The 22,273-nt window shown below is 39.8% G+C and overlaps 2 protein-coding genes and 1 non-coding gene across 4 annotated transcripts; 1 reads left to right on the plus strand and 2 right to left on the minus strand.

Annotated features, from left to right (window-relative positions):
* Positions 1 to 1,289: 1,289 nt before the first annotated feature.
* RANBP1 (RAN binding protein 1) lies at positions 1,290 to 12,868 on the minus strand. The gene is made up of 6 exons (XM_075041517.1): positions 12,719 to 12,868; positions 10,494 to 10,630; positions 8,456 to 8,613; positions 6,315 to 6,443; positions 4,230 to 4,295; positions 1,290 to 3,259 (listed from the first exon to the last, which is right to left on the minus strand). Exons 1-6 carry the CDS (start codon positions 12,731 to 12,733, stop codon positions 3,135 to 3,137), a joined length of 630 nt encoding a protein of 209 aa, XP_074897618.1. The 5' UTR covers positions 12,734 to 12,868; the 3' UTR covers positions 1,290 to 3,134.
* LOC142037484 (small nucleolar RNA SNORA77) lies at positions 4,013 to 4,145 on the minus strand. Its single transcript, XR_012652391.1, has one exon. It is a non-coding gene; the product is annotated as a small nucleolar RNA SNORA77 (small nucleolar RNA).
* A 72-nt stretch (positions 12,869 to 12,940) lies between the features above and the next one.
* Positions 12,941 to 21,203, plus strand: TRMT2A (tRNA methyltransferase 2A). Of its 2 annotated transcripts, XM_075041512.1 has the most exons (11): positions 13,014 to 14,126; positions 14,751 to 14,859; positions 15,350 to 15,531; positions 16,386 to 16,500; positions 16,761 to 16,876; positions 17,532 to 17,643; positions 18,656 to 18,778; positions 19,427 to 19,502; positions 20,003 to 20,119; positions 20,342 to 20,438; positions 20,770 to 21,199. In XM_075041512.1, the coding sequence occupies exons 1-11, from the start codon at positions 13,516 to 13,518 to the stop codon at positions 21,056 to 21,058; spliced, it is 1,947 nt and encodes a 648-aa protein (XP_074897613.1). In that variant the 5' UTR covers positions 13,014 to 13,515; the 3' UTR covers positions 21,059 to 21,199. The 2 variants fall into 2 exon arrangements, with proteins under 2 accessions (XP_074897614.1, XP_074897613.1); XM_075041513.1 differs by lacking the exon at positions 20,003 to 20,119 and having other exon boundaries at positions 12,941 to 14,126; positions 20,770 to 21,203.
* Positions 21,204 to 22,273: the final 1,070 nt, after the last annotated feature.

The raw sequence follows: 22,273 nt of genomic DNA on the forward strand, positions 1-22,273 counted from the left end.
TCTTAAAAATCTTCACTTGTACTTTCTTTGATTCAGCCGTATTCTCAGCAACACTGTTATTTAAGTTAGAAGTGCTTAAAAAGACTTTATTTTTTAGCCAGCTGCATTAACAAAACTCCATTCCCCATTATTTTCAGCTGCATTTAAAGATGGCTAGGAGTTACCTTGCCTCACTGGGAGTAAGAGGGAAAGTAGCCACTATTCAACTGCAGGTGTTAAAATAGCCTAAAATCAATTTTGTCTCTAGAATCCTTGAGAGAAATTTAGTCTCAACACACCCCTATAAAGTGCAGAAATTAAAGATTCAGCAAGTTTCTGTACTCTGTCTAAACAATGAATTAGAGGTTTCTACACGAGCCATTTTTACTATGGCACAATACCTTCAAACAGGTTCAGACATTTAAATCACACTGAAGTTATTGCCATTTCAGAAACAAGTATAAGGCAACTGACATATTTTAGTAGTTGCCCACAGATTCAGGAAGGAACTTTTGCACTATAAGCCTACCTTTTTGTCAAAGGACTGTTACTATTTTTTGAGCCAAGTTATTATTTTAAGACTCTCTATTGCCTGACAAGACAGGTCAGCTTCTATCATTTCAATAACCCTGTTAACAGTGAAGATGGTGGGAAAGCATGAACACCTGGTGACCTGGGCAGGGGTACAAGACACTACATCAGCTAAAACTCTAGAATACTCACTACAGAGAGAGATACAAAAACATTTCAAGGACATCTCTTGGTAGTCTATGTTACATATAGGAAAGTTTATCATTAGAATGACTTACTCAAAAAAAAGCCTCATTTCACCAAGATCAATTTTAAAAATACTTACTGCTTTTTAATTTGTAGAACAGCACACCTATGGCTTCTAAAGTTGACTAACCATCCCTTAGTTTAGAAGACTAAGGCATTCTTCAGCCAAATGCCATCCAGAGAAGTTATTTTACTTAGTGGTCCCTCATAACTTGGCTCTGAGATTGCAGACTTGAATTAAGGATGGTTCTAATCCATGAACTGTAAACATGGATCGGTTAACCTAAACAGGAATGGAAATGTCTTGAAATCATTTAAGCATGCATAAATAAGTAAAGAAGAGAAGGTAATAAAATTAAGCAGGAGTTGTCAATATCTAAGATTAAGACAAATTAAGTCATTCAAGTGTTTCCTCCCCTCTTCTGTACAACGTTTGACAGTGAAATCAAACTCATTTTGCTGCCTTCATCACTTTGTCCCTGCAGGCTAAAAATACATTCCCAGTAAGAATTCCTTAAATAAAAAGCAAATCCTTTAAATGAAAATTTAAATTTATTTTGTAATTTTTAAATGTCATTTCTATCAATTTAGACACACTGTTTGACATTATCAGATCAGAGAATTTACAGTGACTCACAGATAAAGATTTGGCTTTTACATTCAAATGTTAAGTACTTCAGAATAGCTTTGTCTTGTTATTTCCAAACCAGAAACACTAAAGAGCATTTTATTTTGCCTTTCAACCATCTTTGTTAATTAACAGACTTTTGATATCTGCTGTACTTGAAGGGGAACATGCACAATACCAAAGGAATTACTTTGAATGAAGTGAGTACCTTAATTACAGTTCCAGATTTAAGACTAGTTCATTGTAGCATCAAAAGGCAGTGCTAAGAAAACAGACAAGATTTTCTAAAAAATATATTTTCCTCAGGTAGACTGCAGAACCTGACCTACTTGGAAAGCCTCTTTATGAAGATAAAAAGGTCTTGCTATCCAATGTTAACATCATATAGTCTTAAAAGTTTAGCAAGTTTTGTCCAGTTTTCATAATTATTTTGGAAACAGTATTACAGAATTCCATCGCTATCCTAACACTACCCTTGTATTAGTGGTTAACAAGGAAATTCATTCAATCTATCAGACTTAAAAAGTGTGTTGATTTTATTGCTTACTATAGTTTATTTTCCTACTCTCTAGCACTAACTTGAAATTGGATAAACAGAAAACATTTGTAGGAAAGATTTGATCAATTTTCCCATTCTGGTAAGGAGGGGGCCCCTCAAGCACGTACAACAGTTAACTCTTCCAAAGCAAATGTCAGACTGCCACTCTCCAAGAGGGACAGCCTCCCACCATGCATCTTAAAAGTTCAGAACCCCTCCAGTTTGTAAAAACAATGCAAGCTCCAAAGCCCTGGGAAAAAAAAAAGCAACCACTTTTAAAAGCTTTTTATATTTAAAAGAAATTTTAGAGTACAACTTTTATGATATGCTTACATGGGGAATCTCATAGTAAGGTACTCAGTTAAGATTCCTTTGTATACACCTTAGTATAACAGACTGCTGCTGCCTTCAGTCAGCAAGTAGCACATCATGGAAGATCTGGGACCACAGCAACAACTTTGTGCTTAAGTCAAGCATTTGTAACATTAACAAATTGGGGGGGCAGGGAGGGAGCTGAGATTTTATTTTGTAAGAGGAAAATACTTCAAGTCTCATGTAATACATTTTCTCCCCCACCTTTATTTTCACTGTCTGATGGAACATCATTAATAGTGTGCCAGGAATGCTCTATCACCTGATTCCAGAAGTCTGCTGCATTTCAAGAATCACAGGCACATTCCCTGCTCAGGAACACACAGCAGAAAAAGTGTGAAAGGTCTGTTATATTACAGTTTTAGAAGCCATATAAGAAACATGTATGTAATCTTAATCTTCCCTGTTGGTAAAGTCTGTTAACCTAATTAATCCACAGGTATGATGATATGTATCTCAACACTCAATGAAATAAGTGTATTCATAAGCCTTTAAAGTATATAGAAAACTCAGTTCTGTCCTCTGATGCTGTTTTCAAGTTTGTTTTATTCACTCTTTTGGATGACTATAAATAAGTGTTTCCACTATGGAAAAGAAAGTTAGCACAGTACATTTTCATGACTGGGGAATGGATTTTCTGAAGACATCTTCAAAAGGGCAAAAGCTTAGAAAAAACAACCTGAACGGTGAATTCAGTTCCTTATAAAGTCCCTTGTAAAAAAAAAAAACCAAAACCAACAAAAAAACCACCCAAAAAACCAAACAAAAAAACCCCACCAACCAAACAAAAAAGAAAAAGAAAGAAAAAAGTAAAGGAAAAACTGCAAGGCCCAGGATGATTTATTGCTTTTCTTCAGTTTTTTCCTTGGTCTCTTTCTTCTCAGATTCTTTGCTCTCTTCCTTTACAGAAAGCTCTTGTAGTTTTTCAGCAACTTTATCAGCACTATCATTTTTGTCTGTGCCTGCTAAGAGATTGATTAGGAAAAAAGTTACATACAGGCAGTAATGGATTTTCCTGTTTCAGGGCAAAGAGTAGAGACGTGGAGGGTGAGGATGGGGAGAGACAGTTGATATTTAGAATAAGAACAAGAGTAAAGAAATTCTCCACTGAGCAGTGGAGTGATTAATTCCATTTCTTTTCCTTTGGTAATTAATTCAGATGTCAGAATTCAAGAAATACCACTTGCATATTTTAATCACTAAATGAGGGCCTAATCATAGTGACTGAGAAACATGTAATATTTGGTCAGCTTTGCTGCTACCAGTACAGACTCCATACACTGTCCAGTCAAGTAGATGTCTCAAGTCCTTAGCTTCTTGCCTATCTTAACCAAAAAAAACAAAAGTCAAGTTCCCCAGTTTGGAACTGGGGAATAGGAATTTCTTAAGACTGAAAAAATCCAATCTAAATTTGTTGACTGCAGACCACTAGTAATCTGTACTTTAGAAAGATGGAAGTGTTTATTTTACGTATCTCGTCACATAGGCAATTCTACAAGGCAGTTCATTCATCTATTAAACAGACAGACCTGGGAAAAAATGCTACAACTTCATACACATTAACGACTATAACAATTAAGTATTCTGCTTGCATGATTATGTATTTGTGGAATTTGTGAAGGGGAACTGGAAGGAGGAAATATCACTCTGGTTGCAGTGTTCACAGTTCACTTGTGTACTATAAACCAGATACACTTCCTTAGTAGCCTTTCCAAAAAAGCAATGTCCCAACAGCAATTGTAACAGCCTTCTATGAAAAAGAAGGCAGTTGTCACTCCTGTGAACTATTACTCTTGCAGACAGAAAAAGCACCTGAACTGAAGACTGCAGTTCAGTACAGAGTGAGTCTGCTAAAACACAATGATACTCCAGGGTACTATAACCATTCAAACAGCTAGAAGAAGTGGCGTGGTACACTTAGACTTTTAACCTTACCTTTCTTTGCTCTCTTGTCTACTTCATTCCTGCATTCTTCAAATTTTGCCTTGAATTTCTGTGCATCTGTTTCAGTAAAGATAGAATATTTTTTCATTAGTTTTACCTCCTTGCAACATTGAATACTTCCAATCTTGAGGAAAGATACCAGAATTTTGTATAAATAGAACTTGTAGGCACTTATGAAGTAATCTAGTTTAAAATCATCCAAGAGGCTATGCAAAATTCTTGAATCACATCTTTGTGCAGAAGCAGTTTGTTTTCTTTAGCAAGTCTATTAAAGCAGCTTATTTTGCAAAATATTTAAAATGTAATGCCAGAAGGAGCTGTTTTGTAGTTATTTTAACTCCCAGCTGTCCCTAGCCTACAGGAATAAGAATAGGATGTCAGAGGCTGCTCATATGACTATCTGTGGGCAAAAGACTCAAGATTAGCTTTGAACTACCATCCTTGTCAACTACATTACACCCTAAAAAGACCTCCATATCCTTACCATAACACAGGGTTCTTAACATCAAGAATTGAAGATAAAGCCTGTTTCATCAATACAGCATATTCAGACTCAATACCCAAAGGCCTGGACTCAACCTATTCCCAAATACAATAGCTAAAGTAGTATAACCTTCATTATGTTTTGGTCTAAGCCACCAACAGTCATTCCAAGCAGTTGATCAAGTTACAATAATGCTTTTACATAAGCAATACAAGCAACAAGACACCAAAGTGGATTAGGCAAGGCACTTTCTAACACCAGAACTGTGAAGGTGGCAATTTGGTACACCAACTTGGTCTGACTGACCACATGAGGTCACTGTTGCCTCACAGTAATTCAGAAGCCACTGTCAAACTAGTCCATGAAGTATTTGTATTGATTCCTTTCCAAGTATCTCAAAAAGGAAAGCTACTTGAAGGGCATACTTATGTGTGTTCACCTGTCATCTGCTTAGTCAGTACTGCAAAGGGTAAACAGGCAAAAGAGGACTACTCCCTTGAGACAAAACACTCAATAAGCTGAACAACCTCTACCAGAAAGACGGAAAGACTTTTGAAAAGATGAGCAAATAGTTACTAAAACCCTTTAATTTCACATTTGATTAAGAAAGAAGCAAGCTCTAAGCAGGTGGATCAGAAAGATTTATTTGGCTAAACAATATGATGTTGGAGACTTGAGGAAAAGGAAGCAAACGAGATATACTAACCTCTTCCCAGATGTAGGCAAATCCATCTAGTTTTAAAATATACAGTTGCCTAGCATGTAGGGAGAAGAGGCAGCTAACACACTAAACTTGTGTGACAAATGGTAAAGCAGGAAACACAACAACATTTTTCCACTTTCATTTTGCCTTTCTTTTTTTCTCCGCCCCCCCCCCCCCCAAGAAAAAAAGCCAGTTCTTTGATTCAGTCTCAAGGAGTTGGGAAAGCTACCACTGTCATTCAGCCCTACCAGCAGATCCATATGTAATTACAGACCTCCTTTCTGTTCTGGTAGTCAATGTAGTCACTCCAAAAAAACCACAACTAGTATGATCGTTGGGCTTGACTAGCACTTTTTACCAAGTGTTCCTTTTAATCAAAACAAAGAAGATACTACATACTTAATTGAAAAAAAAACCCCAAACAAATAACAAACAACCCCCTCCCCCAGATGTTCTGCTAATACAGATGGACCAGAAATCTCAAGTCAGTATTTCCTTGCTTCTAATGCAAAAATGTAATCTTAACTACAATTGAGCACCTGAGATAAATGAAAGCAAGCTGCATGTATTAAACTCTATCCCATAGTATTACTGCTTTTAGTTTTATTCTAATTGGCATTACACTTGCATGAAATGGCTTAGGTTAAAAAAAGTGCCTAGGGCAGAAAGCTCTATAAATATTACTGGAGACCTAATTATTACACTGTTTGTCAACATGTATGGTTAAGTGATTAACTGACTTCTCTCAGTTAAAGCAGTAATTAGCTAACACTACCATGCAGCGGTAAGACACAGTGTTATCTACAACAGTGGTTTTACAGCAGTGTTTAGACATGTAGTGTAACGTAACAGTATACAATCAATGTAAGTTCAGTGTCAGTCCACTCACTCTCTGCATTTAAAAATCGGATTGCCAGAAGTTCAGGCTTGGGGCTTTCATCTGCAAAGTCAGCATGTGTGTTCCAGACCCATGCCCTGTCGCTCCCAGCATTAGGCTTCAGCTCCATTAAGGGTGTGACTGAAAAGAAAGCATTAGAAGATGTACACAGCACAATAGTAGATGTTTTCCACACCAGCCTCCATGAATCTTACTGACAGCTGACTGCGATGGTTATGTAAAGCACTTTACACAGAATTACTGTTGAATAAATAGAAGACAATAATGCCCACATATATTTTTCCTTACATCGTCAAATAAAATGATGCAAGATTACTGTATAAAAGAATGCTAGATGCCCTATTGTTAAGAAACAGAGTTTGATTCAATTCTTGTTTGAAACAGATGACTGTGATACTAAGAGAGATGCAGTCACTAAGCACAACTCTGCAGAACAGTCAAATGGTTTAGGAATAAAAGGCATCCAGACAGACAAACAGCATTCATTCTTCTTTTGCACACTGAAAGTACTAGGTACTACAAAAAAATAATTGCAAAAAAAAGTATTATTCCTACAATTAGTCATCGAATCAGGTTCATTTCTCTCCCCTCAGTTTAAAGCTTACTACAAGGTATTACAGAATTCTGCAGTGCTGCAAAATGTGCACAGCATATTTTCAATCCATTTATTCCTTCTCAGTAAACAGAGCCCTTTCCCTCCAAGACACTGTAATTACTTAACCTGACTGACTGGAGAAGTTGGAATGCTACTTCTCACACTACTCTAAGATTTTTTTACATTACACACATGCAAAGTTTAAGCAAGGGGTTTTTTTTCCTCCCTGACCCCTGGGTCCTTTGTTTAGTTCAAGAAAAATCTGAAGAGTCTACTCACTTTTTTGCATTTTTAAAATTTAGAGATCAAATTACAATTTTGTTTCATGTAATGTTTTGCAAAAATGAAGAGTCCTTTTGTCTGCCCGTAAGTTAGCATAAATTCAATAAAGCAGGCAGTTTTTCCAGGGAAAAAAACCTCTTGACACGAACACCATAAATTTATAAATTGTTTTGCATATGTGCAACATTTATTTTCCTAAACAAAAGGTTTATTCTTATTGGTTGGTGACTACACTGCTTTCATATTTGCCATTTCATTTACTAAACAGGAACACTTGTGTCCTCTGATTAGTCTGACTTTCTGAAGAGATCTACCCCAAGAAAATAAGCATTAGACTGACTGCAGATTTGTATTAAGGTACTTCAAACAATTTATTTCAAGTTATCTAAAAGTAGTTTAAATCCACAGAATACTATATAATCTTCATATAAAAACTTGAGTGTTACCAAAGCAAGCAAGTGACAAAGTATTACCAAATTAATGTACTTGTTGCTAGCTATATTGACTTTCAAGTCGGTCTTGCCCTTTCGTGTTTATTTTTATTCTAAGAGGATCAAAGGAACAAACCTCTCCTGCTCCATCAGCTCTCAATACACATTCTTTTTGAATGAGTTAGCAGAATATACGATGTTCATTTCAGTTTATTTCACAAGCAGAGAAAGGTAGCCACAGATTAGTTTAGCACCTCAGTATGTTTTCTGATGGTTAAGCAATTGCTTCTACTAATTCAAACATTTAGCTCAAAGTAGTAATTATTGTGATTGCTTATTTCTCATTCTTTTATGAAAACAAGACCGTATACACTAATTTCTTATTCTAAACATTATTAAGGCCTACATTTTCTACATTCTATTAATCATTAAAAAACACACACACACAGAGGGAGCAATCACATAAAGTCTATCTATCCCAGTTAAATTTTAAAGTGTCTTTCGAACACTAGCAGAGTCTGAAGAAAAAAAAACAACCACAAAACCAAACAACTTTAAGACGCAGTTTTGCAGGCAATCATCAAAACCAACCACAGCTTCTTTCCGTTAATTAAAAATGAGCACTCATTGGTTTTGATGCCTGTAGCCTTGTGTGCAGAGTAAGAGACAAATCTTTTACAGTCTAATATAAATTTGCTGTTTAAAGACATAGAGCAATTCTCTAGCTGCCATTAAAAAGTCACTGAGCTCTTAATCTACAATGTACAATTCTATAAGCTTATTTTTTAAAACAAAAATAAGAAGTATAGCAATGTATAACATACTATAATGGTTTGCACAGATTTTTAGGGTTTTATCCCTCCTCATGAGGAGGCGAATTGTTCCCTTCTCCTTGTGTTTCAGGAGTTTTACATCACCAGTTCCTCGTTCTTTCCATTCTGGAAGGTCATTCTCAGATGCAAATCGGAATAGCTTTGCTCGCCTTGAAGAAGACAGAATTTAAGAAGTTAGCCTGCATGTAGAAACATTTATCAAAACAGCATACTCAACTAAACAGTACAGTTGTTTTTTTTAAAAGCCACACACAAGAAAGAAAAGATTTCCTTTTGTAAGGTTCCCTGTTCTACTTTTGCATACAAATTTAGAAACTGATATGATAAATTCAAATTTAATAACAAACTATTAGGAATGATGTAATAGCTATACTAAAATTCAACAGGTACTGGACACGCTTTTGGGGGATGATTAGCATATTTGGTGTAGGCAACCATTTAAATTAAGGTAGCTAATTAACAGATTTTGCTACAGCTAGAGTTCTTTCTATATATTATGAATACAACTGCTCCATCTAACCAGCAGTATTTATTAATTCAAGAAATTGAGCAGCTTGAGGCTAAGACTCTTGTATAATTCCAAGACCAATGTTTGATCAACTGTTAACAAAATCCCTCACCCTCTAGAGCCACTCATCTCCTTTTAACTCCAAAAACCTAATTGTTGCTAATCTTAAACCAGGAATAAAGAAATCTTACTGCTGCACTGCAGTGCAACATACCTGCTTCAGAACATCACTGTTTAATCTTCCAAGATGCCAGTGTGCCAAAAGAAAAACAGGAGTAGTTTGGGACATTAGTCAAAACTGACCCAAGAGACAGTCTGAGCTCTGCTAGTGAGGAGTTTAAGACACTGCTATAGGAAAGGAAGCACCTGCTCACACTACAGGATATATATAAAGACATACTTTTCTACAAAAGAGCAAGGGATAGGGACTCATACTAAGCCAGGTCCTTCAAGAGAAGGTGTCAGACGTTGGAGCAAGCTACTCTAACAGATGCTCTGATGCAGATGAACACTTTGTTCCAAAGCAAGTCCATCCTTCCAAGTCCACCTGGCCTTCAGTAGGCGATTCCCCTAAGCTTAGCTATCAGAACAACCAGCATTCAAAAAAAGGATTCCTTTCCTCCTTCACCCCTTTGTAGACATAAAAATGAACCTACAGAGCACTGGAACTTAAAACTATTATTCCCCACCCATTCCCCCTTTTTAAATAGAAAAAATTCTACTTTCTATCTGATACTGCACATCCCATGTGCAGAGAGGCCTAGTGGTCAGAGATCTCACCATGCTACTTGTCAGAAACTGACCATTGCTTTGTTTTTTACCAGAATCTGCCCAAGGAAAACTCAAATCTCTCTTCCATATGAACAATACCCTTCTGTTATTAAGTAAAAGCAGTATTTTTTAAACCTATTTAAAAGCAAACACATCATGGATCAAATTCAAAACACTTCTTAAGCCTTTAGCCTACACAGATTGATCAACTGTTCTTCAGGCAGATGATACATCTTAAGCAAGCTATCCCGATTTGACAATAAGCCCAATCTAAGGATAAAACTTTTCTGTTTAGGACAACAGAAAGGTACTGCCACAAACGCCCCAACATTGTACTGCATCTGTTGCTTTGTTTCAGTATATCATACACCATCCTTTACAACTGGGGATGCATGGCAGCAACGCTATATATTTCTCTTTTTTTTTCCCCCAAGATACTTGTTTTATACTGTGATCACACAATTTCAAACCTCTAGTTATTATCCAAGTTAATGTTTTCTTTTAGGCTAAACAATACTGAAGCCAGATTGGTAATATCAGCTCCCTTCTATTGTTCCAGACTTCAGAGTTTCTTTTGGCATTATTATCAATCATCCTCCCACTCAATCTCTGCCACCACAGTAATTACCAATCAACTTAGGTTGCCACTTCATACACAGAGACTCCTAACAAGTTATCTAGCTTTTTATAAACACATTCAAGTTTAAGTCTAATGAACATTTAGATAGTACACAGAAATATTCTACTTGCATCTTAAAGAGTTCTTCCTCATCCTCTTCCAGAGTTTTTATTTCTTGCTCGGGAAGAGAAACTATGGGCTCAAACTGAGGATCATGGTTAGAATCATCCGCATTTTCAGTAGAAGTATCATGCTCCTCATGTGTTTCCTGGAGAAAGAAAAAAAAACCAAAACACAAAACTTGCTATGTACCTAAAATCTGAAGTACTCATACCTGTGCTTAAAATGAAAACATTTATGACTATTCAGCAATTAGATCTTAGTAACTGAAATACCCTGTAACAATAAGGAAAAATTATTATAGCTGAAAACAAATGGCTTTAAAGTTAACATAGTTATACTAGGAAAATAAAAAAAACAAAACCAAAAAAACCCCAAAAGGTGCTCTTGCCATGCTAGATGTTTTAGTCCTGCCACTCTTACTAATTGTACAGAGGCTTGGCCTTGGAGCAATAGCTTTTAGTTATGGAAAAATAATTTCTTCAACTATTTTTCCTATATGTGTTTTATGCTACTAAAGCACTACTATTTCTTAGTGGCTCATGACCTATCATTAATGGTAACACCCCCCACCCCCCCCCCCCCCAACACTAAAGCAACCACCTAACCCATCTTAAGGAACACTTTACATCCAGAAGTTCATTATTCTAGTTTTAGGTATTAGAATCACCCACAATCAAAGATAGTTTTGAAGCAGAGTTGCAACACTCATGAAATAATTTAAGCTTTTTTTTCTTTAAGACTCTTTAGGGAGCTTTAGGTTATAGGTAAATGGCCAAAATACTACTTTCTATTTAGTTATTTAGGAATCTGTCATAGCATTCATTAAGCTTAAGAACTGTTTTTAGTATGTGACTAGTAAGTAAATGATAAACATCTCTAATACTTCGTACATATGCACTGCCAAGAAGCATTCAGTAGAGAAGCCTAGAAGGGAGATTAATCTGCAAGTTTAATGAAGCCACAAACAGCTATCTCGGGTCAAGGGAACTGATTTGGGTTTTCTTGTTGTTGTTTGAATAACAGAGACAGGAAAAACAGTCTACACATTAGAGACACTTAAATCCTATTTTCACTTTACAGGTGAAAGAGTCCACTTTTATAGGCTCTATTGAGAATATGCTTTACAGAGCAGGTACACACTGCACATGCATAGAGCAACTGAAATGAAGCAGTCTAGTAAAAAAACCCAACCCAACCAAAACAAAAAACAAACCAAAAAAGAAAAGGGGCAAGGGGGGAATTAGGTAAGAAATGTTGAAAAATACATTCTGGTTACATCAACCACATCACACCAGCTATGACTAGTTTTATGTCCCCAGCGTTCCAGTGCGTAAGAAAGGAGCAAGAAAGACATTAAATCACATCTGCTTTCAAGAAACAGGAAAAGAAACGTTGGCCAAACTTTTACATATTGTCTCCTCCAGCAGGAAGCGGCACATAGTAATACATCACCCGTTCTGCACCTGACCAATTAATTACAGGAGCCATGAGACATGCATAATCCACAACGGCCACATGTGAGAGAAAGCAGATCCCGTTATCACGATAAGATCCCGCCCTGCCGCGATAGCAAGCACGTGGGGGGCTACTGCTCTCGCCGGGCCGCGGCACGAAGGGCTCAGCCAGGCGGGCTGGGGGGAGGGGCGGAGAAGCGGGAGGAGAAGAAAGGAGGGAAACGGGGAGAGGGATCCCTCCGAAGCGCCCGAGCCGCAGGCGAAGCCGCGGCGCCTGCGAGAGGCCCCGGCTTCCCCGCGCTCGGGAAGGGACGCCGCCGGCGCAGGCCGGCCGGAGCAGGACCGCCCGCCCCAAAGAAACAGACGCGCCCCGGCCGCCCAAATCGGCCGGGCAACCCCCCCAGCCCCGCCGCGCCGCGCCAGGCGGGGGACGAGGCGGCGCGGCCGCTCCCTGCCCTCCGACAAGGCCCCGAGCTCGTCCTTCCCGGGCCTTGCTTGACCTCGGGTCCCCCCCGCCCGCCTCAGCCCTCCGGCTCCTCCGGGCCGCCCCGCACCCCAGCGGGTCCTCAGGCCTCCCCCGGCCCAGCCCGCTGCCCCCGGCCGGGCCCCAACCTGTTTCCATTACTCTCCCGCCCCCATCCGCCACCCCGGCCCGCGCTGCCTCCTCTTCCCCCCCCCCCCCCTCCACCTCCCAGCCCGCCTCCCCCCCTGAGCGCCAGCCCTTCCCGCCTCGGCCCCCGGCTCCTCGGCCCGCAGCAGCGCGCCCGCCCCCCCCTCACCTTAGTGTCCGCCATGGGGCCGGGCTCGCTGCGCTCCGCTCGCCGTTGCCGCCTGGCCGCAGAGCTTCCTGCCGCGCGCCCCCGCCCCTCCCGCCTTTACCTCATTCCCGCAGCCCGCGCCGCTTCTGCCGCAAGGCACGATGGGAAACACCCACTTTCCCCCCCCCCCCCCTCAGCCCGGCGCTCCCGCCCCGCCCCCGGCGCCACACGATGGGACTGGCGGCGGGGGGGGGGGACACGACACGACACGGGCGGACCCGGAGCAGGAGAGAGCACCCGCCGGCACCGGCCTCGGCTCTGCGGCACCGGTCTCCGTCCCCGTCCTGCTCCCGGCGAAGCTTTTTTTTTTTTTTTTTCGTAGTCCCGTTCCCCAGGAGCTTCCCATCAGCCCTCGCGGCATGGCCGCGGCCGCCCCGCGCCCCGACCCAAGATGGCGCCCACGTGCGTGACGGAGAGGGGCAATATTGTAGTCGCCTTTATTATTATTTTTTTAAGCGATGCGGCTGACCCCGCACGCGAGGAACGGTAGCGCCGAGGGGCAGACTTAAAAAAAAAAAAAATCGTTTCTCTTCCCCCTCCCGTTCCGTTTGCAGCGGTCTGTCGGTGACGCCACAGCCCCGCCCCCAGGAGCCCGGCACGAGGAAGCGCGAGGTGTGCGCGGAGCACGCGGGGCCGGCCGGGCGGGAGGAGGAGGGGGGGGACACGCACGCACGCGGGGCCGGGGTTGACCTGGTGTCCGGGCTGAGGGGAGGCGGGCGGCGCGGCCTGCCGCCGTTACCCGCAGGGCTGGCGGGAGCATGGCGGAGGAAAGCGACCGGTGCGACCCCGACCGCGTCGCGGTTCCTGTGCCGGAGGCTAAAGATGCGGCTGAAGTGGAGAGCAAGGCCGATGCAGGCGGCGGTGACCCCGCGGAGAGCCCCGCAGCCTGCCCCGACGTGTACAGATACATTAAGGGAGACTTGTTTACCTCCGAGATCTATAAAGTTGAAATACAAAACCTTCCCAAGTACATCGGGTTTAATGATGTGAAAAAGTTTCTTGCCAAATACGGGCTCAGTCCGCACAAGATAAAACTCTTCGGGAAGCAGACGTTCGCGTTCGTGACGTTTAAGAGCGAGGAGGAGAGGGACAAGGCCATGAAAGTCCTCCACGGGGTTTTGTGGAAGAGCCGGCACCTGAGCGTTAGGCTTGCCAAGCCAAAAGCTGACCCTATTGCAAAGAAAAGGAAGAAGGAAGAGGAGACGGAGCAGGGAGAGGTGAAGCGGCTGGCTCCCTCCAAGGCCAGCGGAGAGGAGCCTCTGAGCAAGCAAATAGCAGATGTCGTGACCCCGCTGTGGAAGATGCCCTACGAAGAGCAGCTGGCCAAAAAGAAGCAGGAGTGCGAACAAGTGCTGCAGAAGCTGACAAAGTAATTCCTGTTTGTAAAGCTACTGTAATGTTTACAAGACTTGACCTTATGTTGGGATGTAGCTAAATTGGCACAAATTCCCATCTCTACTTGCTATAGCTGTTCTTTGTCAGCCTCAAAAGATTGCTAAATGAAGGGGCGTTGTTTTAATGTCTCTTGTTCCATAGGCATAAGCAGAAGCATGTTTGTGCCCCTAAAAAAATTTGGCACTGTCAAATGGTGTAAGAGGTAATCAATCTGTAGAGATAATAAATTATTATTAGGACTTTCTCTTTAAAAATCCCCTCAGATTTTTATGCCTGGTCTTCCTAGATCAAAGTACAACTTCTATTTCTTGCCTTACTCACTTGTGTGGGTAAAATTGGCATTACTTTCATGCATGGGTACATTGATAAATCTAGTACATACCTTTATAACTACATTTAACACTTATTTTTCGAGTCACAGTTCTTATAAAGTTAAAGGGGGTTTACCTGTTAAAAAACTCTGGAAAAAAATATTCTTCATCTGATAATCTGATACGTTTTTATGCCCTATGCAAAAAAAAAAAAGTTTAGTGCAACTGTTAATAACCTCAGTTTTTCTAAATGTGTACTTTACAATTTTTGTTTCTGCTTTGGGCAGGGAAATCGGAAATAACAACAGAGCTCTATTACCTTGGTTGTTCCTGCAGAAGCAGAAGTATAATAAATTGTGTTGCCCAGTAGAGGGAGTGAAAGCATCACCATTACAGGTAATGTAATCCTAGGTAAAGTATGGAATGGGGTCAGTGAGTTTAGGGTTAAATTAATCACTTGGTTTTAAGAGACAGTGGACAAACTGAGTACTTGACTTGTAATGAATAATGAATTTTAGACATTGTTGCCTTTCATGTAAATATTGTGTGGAAATATTTACAGGAAGCAGAAGAACAGTTACAATTAACTGGATATTCTAACTTTAAAATGAATATGCTGTCCCTGCAAGCTTGTGTTGTAGGCTAATACAAACATTCTTCAACAGAGGCAATATATTGCTCTCGAAATAACAAGACTTACTAAAACTTTTTTCATTATTGCTGTTAGTTCTCATACATCAAAATCCATTAATATCTTCCATATGAACTAAATGTCCTCTGTCCATTTGCAAATACATTTAATTATATGAGGGTTGTTTCAGGAGAAACTTGACATGTACAAGTAAGTGCTATGTAAATATCTTACATAACTTTATTTTAAATCTAGACTGAATATCGCAACAAATGTGAGTTCTTGATTGGGATTGGTGTAAATCAAGAAGACAAAACTGTGGGTTGTCGTCTTGGCAAATATAAGGGTGGTACATGTGCTGTAGTGGAGCCATTTGATACTATTCACATTCCTGCTATTGCCAAAAAAGTAGTAAAAGCTTTCCAAGACTACATAAGGTGAGCATAAGTAAAATGAGTTATCCCTAAAGGTTTTGATGTCTTAATCATATTTATAAAATTAAATATTATGAAAAGCTTAGTGTTTGTTCTGAGCTTTAAGACCTAAGATATACCAGTCTCAATTTTTAGCAATTCGTCGAGGTTTACTTCTTGTGCCTAGATCACTGGGTATTTTTCCCTTGCTCTTGCTCAGCTGTTCTGAGATGGAGGGACAGATTCCAGCCGAACACAGCTTTATTGCAAGCAATGAGATTTTTTAAGTCTACAATAAAAAGTGTCTGTTATTTGAGAGCTTCTTCCACTGACTCTAAAGAAATACTCAGAAAAAGTTTTTTTAAAGAGGAATTTGAATAACAAAGGTCAGTTGCTTCCTTGGATGAAGAGAAGAATCATCCTACAACAAAGAATGAAACAAAAGTTGTAAATTTAAGCAACAACACTTTTTAGAAAAAGGAGTGGTTCAGAAGAATCATAAAGATGGAAAGTTTGAACTTGGTATAAAGGACAGAAGCCGATGAAGGCATTATAAAAAGTTGTGTCATTCTCTGAATGCGGTGAGAAGCTGCTTATAGCCTGTCTGTAATTTTGGGTGGGTTAAAACAAATAAGAGGATTGCGAGACAGGGGGACAGACTATTTTGCATTAGGAGATATTATCTATTCATCAGTCTCTTTTTTATCTTTCTTCTTAATTAAGATGTGGAAGTTGTTCTTTCCTTGTCAAATCAATGTAGCCTGTACTTAACATTTTTCATTGCTTTGCATGGGGAGTTGCTTTCATTTCAAGAAACTGTTGAATGTTATGCAAACAAATAGTTCTCTATTAAGTAACTGAGCTTCTGAAAATTGCAGGTCAACTCCTTACTCAGTTTACAGCCCAGAAACCTATGAAGGTCACTGGAAACAGCTCACAGTCCGTACCACCAGGAATGGCCACATCATGGCAATTGTGTATTTTAATCCTCAGGTATTTAAGTTGATGTGTAGTGTGCAGCCCAGACACACAGCTTTACAATTACATAAATTTGATTTTATGAATCGTGCATGCAGAAGAGAAATAGAATAATTACTTGGCATAGTTTATCTTGCGTTCCTAGTCTTCTATTTAGACTAATCTGATACGTGGAAATGAACAAGTAATTAATACGTGTATAGAAGGCATACACTAAATCATATCATTAAGTCACTAAGATGATTATTCTCCCTTCTTTGAAATGAAACCTTTAGAAATTAAGTAAAGAAGAGCTAGCTGACCTGAAAATCTCTCTGGCAAAATACTTCACAGAAGGGATGGGAAAGAGCAGTGGCGTTACTTCTCTGTACTTTGTGGAGGAAGGACAGAGGTGAGGGAGTTGACTTCGCTTTGGGGGATTTTGGTGGTGGCTGGATTTTTGGTGTTTGCAACAGAAAAGTAGGTAGCACTCCCGCACCATTATTTTGTCTATATCATAAAAGTAGCAGCAGTGTTACTAATTTGTTGAACAGTTACTTACCTTTTCCACAACAGACTCCTGAAGTTTTGTGTTCTCCTGTAGTGTTCACTGGATAAAGGCAGGTGGAGTTTCAGTGGGTAAAGCCACTACTAGTTGCTGGCTGTCAAGCTGTAGAAGTGTTTACTGCAGTAGATGGATATTTATTATTATCAACAAGTAACTTCTGCCTCCTTTCTTCCCTATTTTATGTGATTTTTTAACCTCCCCATACTTTTCCACAGAGCACAAGGCTCACGCTATCTTTAATCTAGAGACAATGTAGGTCCTACTGCTGACATCAATGGAACAATTGCACACCGTAAGAAAAAAATGGCCGAGAGTCTCTAAAAGGATATGATAAATGTTGGCCCACTATAAATTACTGCTTAGTATGTAGTACTATAGTTTTTAAGATGACTAAAGCTTTGGTAAAAATTGTAACAACCATGTTTGTCTTCTGTCTTTTTTTTTATTTTATTTATTTTGTCTCCCTGTGCCTTGCCCCCCCCTTTCCCACCCTGCATAGGAAATCTCCCAACCTAGAAGACTTGCCTTTGGAGCATGTGGCTGGTGATAAGTACATCTATGAAGAACTTCTTGGCCTAAAATTTAGAATTTCTCCTCATGCATTTTTTCAGGTAAGGATGATATGAAGTTGCTAACTTCACTGGATTTGCATTAGTGCCCTTAAGCCTGGCTAATGCTGTGTAACAAGATATTATATACCTAGAGATTTAATCTTTCATTTATTTGGTGTGATTAAATACCTTTGAGTATTATGTTTGGCTGCAAAAGCAGTTGATGGAGACATGTTGAAGACAACTGTTTTTTTCTTTTTACTAGTTCAGTATCATTGGCCTCCTGTTAAATGGTAGCCTTTGTGTATACAGAACATGCAGTATGTAGTTCAGGAATCTTTGTAATACTAATTTTTGTTTGTTTTTCCAAAATTTATTTCTGCCTTTCCAGCACTTGTAGCCTATATTGTTGAAATGGAACGTATCAAAATAGGAAGGAAGTGTGTTATCATTTGGTATTGTAAATACGTTGAAGCTACACTGTATTTTCTGTTATTTGCCATAGGTTATAGGCTACTTCTTTTTTTCCCACATAGCGTGCTTTGCTTGCTCTTTAAGACAAATATGCTTGCTCTAGAGGCACTGGTTTAGAAAGCTTATTATACACTACTTCCTTAACCATAATGTGTAATTACAGCATTTACTTTAAAGCAGTATTACAAACAAATAGAGCTTGCTGAATGTATTGTCATGGTTGTACTCTCCTGGTTTTGAATCTTTACTACTTCCTATTCAAGGGGAGGAAGTATTTTTATAGTCTGGACTTCACTTTACTGCTTAGCATTTTGCTTAATTATTTTGTTTGCTGTCTCCTCTAGTTTCCAGACTTGCTTTTTAGGTCCTATAGAACAAGTCATGTTTTTACTAGAACGTAGACAACAAAACACTACTTTTTAGAGAGAAATTGAGTGAGACTTCAACAATGGAATGGTGATCTGTTAGTATGTGCTGGGTCAGTTATATGTGATCTGTTTCTTAGAAGCAAGAAAAAGAAAACATGCTTTCCTAAGACTCATTAAAACACATTCACTATTTATGAAGAAGTAGACCTATTTGAAATGTAATTTCACAGGTAAACACACAAGCTGCAGAAGTTTTGTATACCGCCATTAGGGAGTGGGCACAACTGAGCCAAGAGAGCACTGTACTTGACATTTGCTGTGGTACAGGAACTATTGGGATTTCTTTGGCACAGGTGAGTGAGTGATTTCTCTTCCTGGCTATAAGCTACTTTGTTAACGGATGTAGATAGTTAGTTGTGCTTACAGTGAAAGAAAATACTTGATGTCCTTGAAATGCAACACGTTATGTCTTAATTTTTTCAATTAATTTCTAATTAAACTGCCTGAAGCTGTTTTACCAAATCATTATGAAATCTCACCCATGTGTTGAGCAGCCTAAATTATTTTGAAACTAATTCAGTCAAAAGAGGCAATAGTTCTGTAGGCTAGCCAAAATTTACTAGGATCTATCCACTTAACTAGTTTGGGCTTTCTCAGAAAGCTTTGGCTGTGAATAACCAGCATTTCTTACATCATTTTTAGAGTGGAGCTTGCTAGACCACATAAGGAAGTCTGTCCCCCCAAAAAGAAAGACGCCAGCATAACTAGAGTCTGTCACATACAGGTTGGGATAAATGGTGTTCATCCCACAATTTGAGTCTAAGAAGTCCGTGTTTATTTGCACAGGTCCCTTCTCAGCCTTTTTTCTGGCTGCAAGGCAATAATTCTCTGACCAGGTACTAGTCAACGTTCATGTATAGTAGTTAATTGCTGATGCTATGAATAGTGGTTAAACTTACATTTACGTACCACAGTCAGATCTTTTTCCTTTGTTTCTACAGAAAGTAAAGAAAGTGATTGGAATTGAACTCTGCCAAGAAGCTGTGCAAGATGCCAAAGTGAATGCCCAGATTAACGGTTAGTTAAGCCAAAATGCTAAGATCTTTGCGTGTTAAGAAGTATAGTAGTTATAGAACTAGTTTCTCTTTACGTTATCTAAGCAGCTTGGAATTACATGTTGTTGATAGTAATCTTGTCCACTTTAAACATTTAATCTCTCTTGAAAACAAATACCATGTTAGTCTGTGAGATCAGTTTTCCTGTTGACTAACAGCTAGCTTTCTTTTCCTCCAAAAATAAAACATTTCAGTGTAAAAGTGAGATGAAGTCAGTTACCCCTACATTAACAGTAGCTATTTTTTGTGGGGTTCTGCTTTAGTCCAGATAATGGAAGATGCTCAAGTTACTGTTGTTTAAATGATGTGAAGTACCAGTGATTGTTTAAATTACACTGATTTCAGGGTAGACTGAACAATTTGTAGTTTCTAAGGCATCCAAACTTAATATCCAATTTGAGTGTATTGAAAGATGCTTTGACTAGATAAGTACTCTGATAACACTTTTCATTTTTTTTATAGAATTGAATAATATTGAATTTCATTGTGGGAAGGCTGAAGATATTGTTCCTTCCCTAATTAACATATTAGCTCCTCAGAACCTGATTACTATTGTAGATCCACCACGAGCAGGGCTGCGTAAGTTTACCTTTTCTTAAGTCTATTCTGGTGATTGGTGTTTGGTGGTGAACCCAAGAAAACACCAATGGAATAAATTAAACGGGAGGCTTCAGGTACAGCTTGAAGCAACTAGGTATTGCAACAGTTTCATTCATGCTGGAGCGTAACCTGGAGTTTTTGTGTGAGTCTGTCGATGCATGCAGAACTGGTAAACAGCTGCCTTGGGTTTTGATCCTCTAGATTCCAAGGTAATTCTTGCCATTAGAAGAGCTGAACATCTGAAGAAGCTTATCTATGTATCCTGCAATCCCAGAGCTGCAATGAATAACTTTGTGGAGTGAGTATTTCTTGCATCGACTAAGTATATGTGGCAAGAAGAAAAATACATGCTTCTTGGGGAGGGAGGGCCGTTGTTGGAATTTTATTTTTAAGCCATATTCATTGAGGCTTACCTTTCATGAGAAATGGTTGACAGCTGCTGCACAGCAGGCTTGGAACTGTATTGCCCAATATGCGAGCAGTAATGGAAATATTAGGGGTGGTGCATAACCCTATCATGGAACTGAGGCTTGGGGAAGAAATCCTCTCTCAGAAGAGTAGCAGTGATGCACAGTATACTAAAATGTTAATAGAGTTCTTCCTCCCCTTTCTCTCCTTTTCCCATCAAGCCTTTGCCGGGCCCCTTCCAACAGAGTCAAAGGAGCCTCTTTCCGTCCCGTTAAAGCAATGGCTGTGGATCTCTTCCCTCAGACCAGGCACTGTGAGTTACTGATATTCTTTGAAAGGGTTGAATATGCCAATGGGAGCTCTGCTGAAGCACCGCCTGATGCTACTCCAGTCACAACAGCAGGATACGACTCTGAGTGCTTGGATGGCACCAACCCATCTAGCATTGATGCGAGCCAGGCAACTTCTGTACATCTAGATACTGCACTTGAAGAGAGGAAATCAACGTAACTCTTCAGAGACACTTTTCAGAGACTACTTTTGCTTGTTAGCTGCTTCAATAATGTTGTTTCTGTAACATCCAGGTAATAAATCTCTGTACTACGGAGTAGTTGCAAGGCTTCAAAGTTATTTCATCATACTAACTTGAATTAAATTTCATTATGTACTATTAGTCCTGCTCTTCTCCTCCTGCCCTCGGGGAAATTCAGGTGAGTGAAGTAATGTATATGGTGGTCTCACCCTTTAAACAGTTGAAACAGCTTTATTTAAAGTATCCCACAGCTATCTTCAGATACAACTATTTAAAACCTGGGCTTGTTTATAATGCAGCACCATCCCTTCCAGTGCAAGTGTAATACGACACACTTTACGTGCTAGTGAATAGCTACTATTTATCAACAACTAAGTGGTAAGGAGGACCCTGCAGACTGACTGAACACAGTATCTAATTCCCAAAGCAGGTAATCTTGTTACAGGGACCTATAACTGTCAGTACTAACTTTTTTCAGCTCTGCTAGCCTGTCAAAACAGTGCCATGTCTTTTGAATAAGCTAGGAAAGATATGGCAATCTTAAACCTTCCATAAATCATTCACTTGCTAAATCTTCACTAGAAAGCAATAAACTCATATTCTAATAAAAATGCTATGCTTTCTGCAGCTGAAATCAGTTTTATTCTGAGAGCGTACTGTCACTGACGATAAAATAAAGGCTTGCTTAGATCATTTCCTACAATGTACGAGTAAAGCTGAGATGACTTCACTGTAGGCATGCCCTCACCAGTGCAAACTTACAGCCAGGAATTAACTGTACAGACACCAGTCAGGGCCATCCTTCATGGCAGGAAGAAGTAAGAAATTTTTCATTTTTGATAAAGAGGCTCATTTTCCTCTCAGACTCTTAGTAAGCCTGCTTAGTGGATACCTTCAGTCAAGTACCTCCTATGTCACAATGAGCTCTAGGGAGTTCCACAGCCTCACTGAGGCTTTTGGACCCTGCAGTATATTTAAAAAGGCTAACCTCAGCCTCCTGGAAAACACTTCCATGGAAGAGCCATGTCTAATTTGGTGGTTACTACAAAAGGATGGTATCTCAGGTATCCTCCCAGGTGGTTTACTCAGAGCCCTGGGCAGCAAGAGAAAGAGGCAGCTGCATTTAATGCAAAACCTTACCATAGTAAGCATGTGTTGTAGACACCCGGGCCATGACAGCGAGCACTACGTAA

The sequence above is a fragment of the Buteo buteo genome, chromosome 11, assembly GCF_964188355.1.
Source record: "Buteo buteo chromosome 11, bButBut1.hap1.1, whole genome shotgun sequence".
NCBI classification, from domain to species: domain Eukaryota; kingdom Metazoa; phylum Chordata; class Aves; order Accipitriformes; family Accipitridae; genus Buteo; species Buteo buteo.